General features: G+C 38.3%; 1 protein-coding gene across 1 annotated transcript; it reads right to left on the bottom strand.

Annotated features, from left to right (window-relative positions):
- Positions 1-480: 480 nt before the first annotated feature.
- LOC143281851 (BTB/POZ domain-containing protein 1-like) lies at positions 481-11356 on the bottom strand. Its single transcript, XM_076587097.1, has 5 exons — positions 11265-11356; positions 7653-9484; positions 6904-6991; positions 6003-6149; positions 481-1761 (listed from the first exon to the last, which is right to left on the bottom strand). Exons 2-5 carry the CDS (start codon positions 9377-9379, stop codon positions 1603-1605), a joined length of 2121 nt encoding a protein of 706 aa, XP_076443212.1. The 5' UTR covers positions 9380-9484; positions 11265-11356; the 3' UTR covers positions 481-1602.

Here is an 11356-nt window from a genome sequence, read left to right as displayed (position 1 = left end):
CCACCGATGACAGAATCAAGATGAAGGAAGGTAACTCATCCTCAACACTTCTGGACAACATATTGTACTAATTTCAGTTGTTTCCCATTTAAGTGACAATGAGAAAATGCAACCCATCTTGATAAGTTAAAGCATCAACACAACAGTGCAAAGTTGTGTACAAAGGTAAGACACCTGGTGACAGGCAGCTAATTATAGATGACAGGCAATAAACAGGAGGTAACCAAAAAAACAACAAAAATAGATATATATTAAGTATTACATTCTGATCAAGAAGTGGATTAACCCTAACTAATTAATTCATCATACAAACTGGTTCTTACAAAACTTTCCTGCTTCATCCTCCTCCTCATTAACCGCTACTATCCCCAGCTATCATTACATACACTTGTCAATAATATCATCTGGTCTTGCAAACACTGAGAACACAGCAATAAATACTTTAAAATAATAAGACATCTAATATAGGTTCTGCTAATTTTGAACACACAAGGTGGAGAGGGTAGTGAGGCAGAAAGGTGGTGGAAACACAGAAGGTTGGAAACAAAAACAGACAGAGGAGACCAAAAAAAGGAGTTGAACTTAATGTAACCAATAATGGCTGCAGCAAATGACACAGCAAATGACAGTGAATGAGAAACAAAAAAAGGTCAAAAATACAGATGGATCCCTGTATTTAGGTGGAGGTGGGGTGGAGAGCTAAGCTGGTCTTGCTCAATTAAATGTAAACTGGAACTGTGGCTTTATGATTAAATTAGCAAACATATTAATCAATACACCCTAATTTCAGGGAGGACTGGGGGGGGGGGGGGGGGGGGGGGGGGGGGATACTGCTTTGGAACTATCTTCTCAAAAAACAGATTTTATTTCAAGTGAAGACCAAGACTGGCTAAAAATTGTGTTGTTGGTGGTGCAAGCTTTCGATGTTCATACATTTGAAAATTGAGCCCAACCCGACATACCAAATGATTCTCTCTCTCAGAATTCAAATGGCCCCAAGCTATTGTCTTTGAGGGAAGTAACTGTTGATCATTGAGCAACAAGGTAACTGTGAGTCTGTAGTGTAAGCTTGCACAATAGGAGAGATATGCATCCTTTAAATAATGTGTTGATGGTGAAGAAAAGCAATCCATTCAAATGCCACAATTGCCTCCATTCTCTTCATTCCATACAAAAAAAAAAAAAAAAATGTATATAAGCACTCACTCTCAGACATGCACTTACGTACATGAAACAAATGATTAAGTTAAAGATTCTGATGAAACTTTTACATGATCCATTCAAACTTAATTTATGGAGGAAACAATTCTGTATTCAACTGATGAACTAAGCGACATAAACAACAACAAAATGAACTGTGTCTTTGGTTAGCAACAGACTTGTTGAAATCAAACAACTTCACTACACGAGGAGTTCATTCCTCCACTCAAAAATACAGTATTAACAGTATCAACAAAATCAGTACTGATGAAAAATGATGTCTCTGTTTAAGTACCGTTGCAATCTGCTACAAGAAAAATGTGCAAAAGAACTGGGTTGCAAACATAGACTTGAATAGCTTAGTCTTCAGTTCTGTTCAAAACTGAACAGGATTTCTCTAGTCTATGTGTAGAATATGATTTCTGGAATCTGCCCATCCTCAACAGAAGTGCCATTGTTGTTGCCCGCTGCATAGGTGAACTGAAAGGTGACTTTGCCACTGGACACAGACTCATGGGTCACCTTGCGTAGACCTTTGCTACCATAGTAAGAGTCTGGGCCCTGTAACATAGACAACAAACTGTGCAGCAAACTTAGCTCATTTCCCATTCACATGAACAACGCTGTCTCAGCACAATGATAAGACTAAAATTTAGCATGATTTTCTTTTTGATAATTTCAGTTAACATCAGCATAAATGCTGCCAATATCAGGACAGGGAGGTGGAAAGGGTCAGCTACTGACCACCCCCTCCCCCCCAAAAAAAAACAACAACAACATACAAGTCATAGTCACAGCCACTGCAGTGAAGCTTTTTTTTGTTGTTGTTTTTTCAAACTTTTTTTAAAAATTCATTTTTGCGTTTACATTTTTCACATAAATAACAGACATCAGAAGACATTTACATAACAAGAAAATATGCATCATGAATTGATCAACTGTGTATTCAACATTTTCTATATTTACGTTGTAGAACACTAACTATATAACCTTAGTAGTTCTATATATCAGAGGTTCATGTATGTATAAATATGAAGGAAAAAGGATTCTTCATTGTTACTCAACAGTGCTCCATATGAAATGGACCAATGCTATTGATATATGTGTACCAGAAACATATATATATATATATACACACACACATACATACATATACAAACATACATACATACACACACACACACACATACATATATATATATATATATATATATATATATATATATATATATATATATATATATATATATATAATAATAATATATATATATATATATATATATTTATACATACACACATACATACATACACATACATATACATACACATATATATATAGTATATACACACATATATATACATCTGTCTCTATATTCATACATTAAAAAATATTTTTTGGTGTTATCATGAAAACAAAAGGAAATAAGCAATTTAGTATGCAAGCAGGTGTATTACTATTGTCACATAATTCAATGTGTTTTACATAGGTATCAGAATTCAAGTCTTGTATTTCTTAAGATGAAGAGAAAGAAGGAAAAAATAGTTTTAGATGTCTTGCCTTTATGATCAATTTGGTAAGATTTTTCAAACGACAAATTACAAAACAAGATTTGTTAGGGTTCTGTATTGGATGGTAATGTGTCAATATTAATACATTCTATTAATGGCATGTAACAGAACCATTTTGCTAAGAATTTGGTTTTATTCATAAGTAAATGTGATACATATTTTTCTGTTTTATATCTTAATCTAAGTTGTGTTAGGAATACTTCAAATTGCTGAATTTGTTTCTTTAGTTTGCTTTTGTAAAAGAATTGTTCTGCAATTAGAACAATGAAATCAAGGATATTTGAAGCTCCAAACAGAATAAAGTCTTCAGTAAATTTGACATTTTGTGCGTTTTCACATTTACTGTGCAGTGAAGTGGTTTGCACAGTGGACTGACAAATGGGAGGACAGAGAATTGAGCCCCATTATAGATGGGGGGTTTTCAGCCTGTGGCTGGCTCCTAACCACAGTCCAGTGTGCTATAGGCTCAAATGAGAAAACTAAGACCACACAATCAAGGGCCACTGACACTTCTTTGGGAGTGTTTCTCAAATGTCTTGACCAACACTGCTGATGTCTGCATCTCTCAACATGGCTGACACCAGGATAAATAAAGTGTTTCAAACCAACATGGACCCTCATATCAGCAACAACATCACCCCCATCATCATTCATCATCATCATCAAATGTATACCATAAACAATATATACTTCAAATCAATAATATGCACATCATTATCATTTTACCAAGGTTTATCCGAGTAAAACTTTAAGTTAAACTAGGCCCCAAAACAAATTTACTATGCAAAAGCTCCCACCACTCATAAGCGTTAGACCATGTGGTTCAAGTAAATGAGGACAAAATTAATGCTATTTGATAATAGTACAGTGTGTCTCAATATTTCTCAGTGCTCACCAACAAAATGAGATGAAATAAAATAAAAACCTCTACCATCAACCTCTTCAGGCCAATACAGAGAATCTTTTTTGCTTTTCTTTTTTCTTTTTCTTTTTTTTGGGGGGGGGAAGTTTTTTCAAATCAAATGGAGTCTATGTTTTGTTGTCATTTAGTTTTATAATTTACAACTCTCCCAGGAAAGTAACACAAACTCGCTAAATTTGTCTTCTTTTTCGGCTTCATTACCAAAAAAGAAGAAAAAGAAGATAATGTGAAAATAGGCAGACAAGCTGACCAGAAAGTTTGCAGCAATATAAGCAAACTGACAAGAATAAAGTATGCTGATTTTCAAGAAAACATGTAATGATGTATCTATCAGTTTTATCACAATAGTTTTCTGTGTGAATACAGGCTGCTCTCCCCAAGGAGAATATGTCGCTACAGCACAGCACCATCTACATAATTTGTCTGCCTGCAAGTGTACTTCATTTCCTACCAACACAGATTTCTCTACAGATTTTGGCCCCATAATATGTCTGCCTGCAAGTGTACTTCATTTCCTACCAACATAGATTTCTCTACAGATTTTGGCCCCATAATATGTCTGCCTGCAAGTGTACTTCATTTCCTACCAACACAGATTTCTCTACAGATTTTGGCCCCATAATATGTCTGCCTGCAAGTGTACTTCATTTCCTACCAACACAGATTTCTCTACAGATTTTGGCCCCATAATATGTCTGCCTGCAAGTGCACTTCATTTCCTACCAACATAAATTTCTCTACAGATTTTGGCCCCATAATATGTCTGCCTGCAAGTGTACTTCATTTCCTACCAACATAGATTTCTCTACAGATTTTGGCCCCATAACATGTCTGCCTGCAAGTGTACTTCATTTCCTACCAACATAGATTTCTCTACAGATTTTGGCCCCATGTCTGCCTGCAAGTGTACTTCATTTCCTACCAACATAGATTTCTCTACAGATTTTGGCCCCATAACATGTCTGCCTGCAAGTGTACTTCATTTCCTACCAACATAGATTTCTCTACAGATTTTGGCCCCGTAATATGTCTGCCTGCAAGTGTACTTCATTTCCTACCAACATAGATTTCTCTACAGATTTTGGCCCCGTAATATGTCTGCCTGCAAGTGTACTTCATTTCCTACCAACATAGATTTCTCTACAGATTTTGGCCCCATAACATGTCTGCCTGCAAGTGTACTTCATTTCCTACCAACATAGATTTCTCTACAGATTTTGGCCCCATGTCTGCCTGCAAGTGTACTTCATTTCCTACCAACATAGATTTCTCTACAGATTTTGGCCCCGTAATATGTCTGCCTGCAAGTGTACTTCATTTCCTACCAACATAGATTTCTCTACAGATTTTGGCCCCATAATATGTCTGCCTGCAAGTGTACTTCATTTCCTACCAACATAGATTTCTCTACAGATTTTGGTCCCGTAATATGTCTGCCTGCAAGTGTACTTCATTTCCTACCAACACAGATTTCTCTACAGATTTTGGCCCCATAATATGTCTGCCTGCAAGTGTACTTCATTTCCTACCAACATAGATTTCTCTACAGATTTTGGCCCCATAACATGTCTGCCTGCAAGTGTACTTCATTTCCTACCAACATAGATTTCTCTACAGATTTTGACCCCATAACATGTCTGCCTGCAAGTGTACTTCATTTCCTACCAACATAGATTTCTCTACAGATTTTGGCCCAATGTCTGCCTGCAAGTGTACTTCATTTCCTAGCAACATAGATTTCTCTACAGATTTTGGCCCCATGTCTGCCTGCAAGTGTACTTCATTTCCTACCAACATAGATTTCTCTACAGATTTTGGCCCCATAATATGTCTACCTGCAAGTGTACTTCATTTCCTACCAACATAGATTTCTCTACAGATTTTGGCCCCGTAATATGTCTACCTGCAAGCGTACTTCATTTCCTACCAACATAGATTTCTCTACAGATTTTGGCCCCGTAATATGTCTGCCTGCAAGTGTACTTCATTTCCTTCCAACATAGATTTCTCTACAGATTTTGGCCCGTGACAACCCCCTTGCTCCCTGAATCTTTTACGAGTGCGAAGTGTATGCCACAAGTGGGACATTGGTTTATTGTATCATCAGAATGAATAGCATCCAGACCACCACTCTAGATCTAGCATAGGGGGAGAAAATACTGGCGAGAGTAAGACTGGATTCCGTATGTTCAGTCTCTCGTTTCTAGATAGATACGTAACCACTATAATTACATATATGTATCAATAGGGCTCAAATGGCCTAAATTAAGACACAGTACACACACAAGAAGCAATCTGTGTAAGCACTGACCTTCAGGGTGGCGCAGGCAATGTAGTTGGTGTTGGGCAAGATTTCCACAGGTTCCTTGAACATGACACGAAACGTGGAGGTGGAACCATCACACTGAAAGCTGGTGTCATTGCAGCCCATTACTTTCCCCGTGTCCATGTGAAGTATCTTTACAGAACAGAAGCACAAGCTGTTCAGCCAAAAAATGAAATAACAAAAATTTTAAGTTAAACAGAAAGCAGGCACTTCACTAAAATGTGAAATATGTAAAACACAGGTTCAAAAGAAATGACATTATCATCAAAATCGTCAGTACTGAGTACATATAATTTCAGAGCGGCAGAGGTACAAGCAGTTTGAAAGCATGAATTTATCAAAAATTAAAATTGTACAAGAATAGCAAACCAGTTACCATAGTGTGGTTACAACAAAAGGGTAAAAACTAAAATCTTGAAGGAATTTTTATGTCAATACAATCAAAATTTAAAATAAGAAATCATTATTCTATTTTCGTAACCAAAATGACAACTACTTTCATTTATGTTACTTTTAGTTAAAACTAATGATAGAAGGATCAGTGTTATCATTCTGTAGTTCTGGGGTACGGGCGTTTTTTTTTTTATAGGTGACAAACTGTGAGCAAGTCAAACTTAACAGAGTTTATAATAACTTTCACACATGGTCATACAATAAATAATGGATAAAGCTATTATGGTGATCAATCTCTCAACTAAGTGTAGAACTTTGGTTACTTTATAATGCAAATCTTGAAGTATCAACTAACATCTATCTCCTTTCTTTATACTGTAGGCAAGTGGCAATTTATTTCAGATACTCTCTTTTTCTTCTGAACAAATCTATATTTTCATGGTGCACTTTCACCCCATTCCTTTTGCAGTTTTGGAGACCAGCCTTTGCTCACCTGTATGTTGACTGTATATTCAGTAGGTCCATGAATACTTCCATACAGACCAAATCCCACAACGAATATGCGGCGATTCACCATGAATCTGCATCAAAACCATGATAGTATATATACTTAATTAGTTAATTTATAATACAACACTATTCATTCACTGACATAGTTGAGAGAAAAAGGGATGGGAAAAAAAGAAGAGAACTGCATGGAAACAAAAAGCACTTGACTTCCACAGCACAACTATACGTATAATGTACAACAGAGGCTCATGCAGTTTAATATTGTTTACCATCACACTGATTGTTCAAGTCACAAAAACTCCATCAACATCTCTTTCAGTCTTTAAGATCCTCGGTACCACAGACAAAAAAGGTTTCTTCAAAGTTCAAATAGAATTACCAACTTGTCAATGTGATCAAGATGTGCAAACAGGTGTACTGAAAAAAAATACATATTCACAATATATACTGAACATTGCAAAATTATCATCAGAAAACAGGTTATACTTATAGATCATGGCGATGCTTTTTTCCTGTCAGCACTCATCAAACATCAGTAAGAAAGAAAGAATTGTTCATCCAGACAAAATACATTGATAACTTAAAAATCAGAGTAATCAATTTTTGCAGGAAATAGGACACTGATTTTATTCATTTCACAGACCAAAACGCACCCCATCCCCTCAACATCAACAATAACAAAAAATCATAAAAACCTTTAACAATACAAGTTACCAAGCCAAAGCAGCTCACCTAATGCGGTCACTGGTACCACTGTAACCCCAGCGACTTTCAATCTGACAGAACCGAGACACCACCTGCTCCTTGCCAGTCAGACAGCATCGAGGGACATCCAGGAAGCTGATGGGAGGCTTGGGGTTGACGGTGAAGTACAGAAAAAGCTCCACCACCTCACGGTCCTCCAGCAGCCCGCTCTGTGCTGCCCCCATGGCAAACTCCTCCACTGTCATCAAAGGAAAGCGAATCAGTCGCAGCGCTCCATTCAAAACTTCCTTCTGGTTTTCTGGAGTGCCTGGTATATTGCGTCGCACGCACTCCGCCTCTGCCCAGCGACAAACAGCAGTGAAGAGTTTACATTCTCGGATGCCCAACGTATCCCGCTCCAACACGGCGCATAACGTGTTGATATCAATGTCAGTGAAGCCATCCGCAATCAAAGCTTCGGTGGTGTTTTTGTCAATGGTCTCCAGACACAGAGCTGCCAGCTGCTGCTCATCAAACAGTCGTGCCTGGGTGAGCAGCATGAAAGCGTTGTCACTGCTCAGGTTTCGCTTTAAAAACTCCACACAGGCTCTCTCAAGTGCTGGCACATCGTATTTTTTAGCTGCATACAATGTGGTCATGACAGTCTCTGGCCCAATCTGAACTTCATCAGTGTACACAAACTTGAGCAAAGCAAGGAAAGCAGAGGGTTCCACATCAGGAATCTGGATGACACTCTCAGTGGTGGCCATTCCTCCATTGAAGAGAGCATCGAAAACAGCGGAAGACATGCTGAGAACAAACTTGTGAGCAGGAACTAACTGAGTATTAGGCTCTTTGCCAATCAGGAAATGAACGTCTGCCATCGTGTCAGTATTGTAGAGAAATGCCAGTCTTTCCTTCACAGTAGTTTTCTGACTCTGCCAGTTGAAAGGGGCAGCATTAGCTGCATTCTGTGGAGGTATCCCAGCGCCAGCCACTGACCCCACACTGGCGTTATCTCCTGATCCTGCTGCAGGCACAGTATCTCCAGCAGCCAGGAAACTGTCCACCACCATGCCATCCCTGCACCCACCTCCCGCCATCAGAGACTCCACTCTGTCCAGTTGCTCCTCCACACTGGCACCGGCCAGGGCTCCACAGTTGGCTGACTTGGCAGCATTGGCACTGGTGAGCGGACCGCTTCCAGATTTGCTGCTTGGCTTTGCACCGCTGTCAGCTCTGATCACCACATCGCCTCTGGCTGGAGCAGAAGACAGCGTGCATGAAGACATGTTGGTGGCCACAGCCGGCAGAGATCGTGTGGAAGTCACACTGTCCCGCTTACTTCCTGAGGATGATGAAGAAAGGCTGTGCTGGGACACCACCGCAGGCAGGCTTCCTGTGCTGCGAGATTCTGTCAGACTTGCTCCACCTGTGCCAGACACAGTCTTTGAACTTCGCTCTCCAACATTTGAATCTGAAGCATGCTGCTGTTGAGACTGCGGTGTGTGCTGAGGCTGCTGTTGATGCTGTTCTCGATTACCAGCATGGTCTCTATGACTAGAGTGATCTCTATGAGCAATATGTTCTCTGTGACTGTGAGCAGCATGATCTCGTGGAGTGGCATGTTCCCGCTGTGCGGCATGGTCACGCTGGTTGGCCCTGGCATTGGCATGGTTGTTGCCCATATTCCGTGTCATGCCAGCCTTGTTCTTGGCAGGGTTTTCTTTACTGCTGCGTGGAGGATGGGGGTGATCGTGTCTGTCGCCATCCATTATGTCCTCAACCGAGTCACAACAGCTGCTTTGCACCTTTCCTGCTGTTCTGAGTGCTAGGGTGTGGCTGCAACCATCACCAGCAGCTAGGGTAAGTCTCCGCTCCTATAGATTACAAATAACAGCAATGTCAATATAAAAAGTTATAATGAATGTTCATAATGATAATAGTCAATGTTTCTTTACTTTTACATATTCACAATATATAAATATATATAACAACTGACATACTTGATAGAATCAAACAATAAGCTGTCACTGTAAAACGTGTTTGGGTTTTTTTTTTCAAAATCCGCTTTAAAACTAGTGCAATCAAATTATCAACAAAAAGTCACTTCTATTTTCTTTTTCTTTTTTTTAAGTTAATATTCTATGTTTATGACTTTTTTTCAGTTTGACAAATTTTATCACTGGCTAAAAATAAAATAAATAAATAAATAAAAAATTTTTAAAAAAACATATCATTATAATAATTATGCAACAGAACCAAACTAATTCAACAACTATTACTGAAACAGCCTATTATTTTATAATATTGTTGAGAGAAACAGTCCTGTTATATTCAGAAATACAATAAATTTCTGTTGTTGATTTGCAAATAATTAAAACAAACAAAAAACAGAAAACAGAAAGAATCCCATTTTGACGATCAATGGATTTTGTTTTCCTTCTTCATCTCTTTGTTCCCAACCCCATGCCATTGTTACTGATCAAATACCCTTCCTCCCAAGGACACACACACACACACACACACACACACACACACATATTCGCATACAAATACTCCCCACACACTGACTTGAATATCCCCATACAATTTCACACACATACACACACACACACACACACACACACACACACACACACACACACACACACTCACATACAAATATCCCCCACACATTGACTTGAACATCCCCATACAATTTCACACACACACACACACACAATTTACACACACACACACACACACACACACACACACAATTTACACACAAACACTTCCCACACATTGACTTGAACATCCCCACACAATTTCACACACACACACACACACACACACACACACACACACACACACACACACCCCATACTCAGTGGTCAGCAACAGAGCCGGATATCATTATTTTAGACTAAATTCTCCATCTCATCAAGACTGTTTCTTAGCTTAAAAACCAAATTGAAGAATTTGGTATGCACAAGAGGTATATTAAAAAATAAATAAATAAATAAATACTGACATTCAATCATCAGCCACTCCACATCCCTGTTTATCATATGCTCAAGTAGAGAAAGGCAATAATAAAATATCAATAATAATTAATATGAATAAAAAATAATTACATACAATATTAAATATATATATATATATATATATATATAAAACTGGCAGTGTAAAATGTACACAGCACTGTGAATCACTGATACAGATTACTCCTGGTATTGAATTTTAAACTGGCCTTCCTCCCTTTTTTTTCTTATGTTTATTACTTTGTATAAATAACAAACGCTTCAATTTTATTTACGGCAGGGTTTCACTTTGTCATACTGATGGGCGTTGCTTTTTTTTTTTTCTTTAACTTGTTTAAGGCACCACAACACTGCACACAGGTCAGTCACTCTGTGAATCATATGAAATGAAGGCAAACTGCATATAAGCGCACGTACACTATGTTTTTATGTTGGCATGTCTGAGGAGAACATCATCATCATCATCTCATGAATCATCTCCATGGCTCAGAATCGGGTGAATCTGCAATGCAGACAAGACTTGGCTAGGGGCTAACTGTTTCTTTCAGATGTTTAAAACAAGACAGTTACCTTTCGTCATTATCACTTTTATCATCTACATTTTTCAACGTGTCTTAATTGTTGCGCAACTTACTCATCAACACGAAAAATAGTCCAAACTGACTGGACTTCTCCTCTCCTCCCGTCTGCAAAACGAAAAATAACTGAAGATATTTTAACTCAGCT

The sequence above is a fragment of the Babylonia areolata genome, chromosome 5 (assembly GCF_041734735.1).
Source record: "Babylonia areolata isolate BAREFJ2019XMU chromosome 5, ASM4173473v1, whole genome shotgun sequence".
NCBI classification, from domain to species: Eukaryota; Metazoa; Mollusca; class Gastropoda; order Neogastropoda; family Buccinidae; genus Babylonia; species Babylonia areolata.
This window is presented reverse-complemented; position numbering and strand designations above follow the sequence as displayed.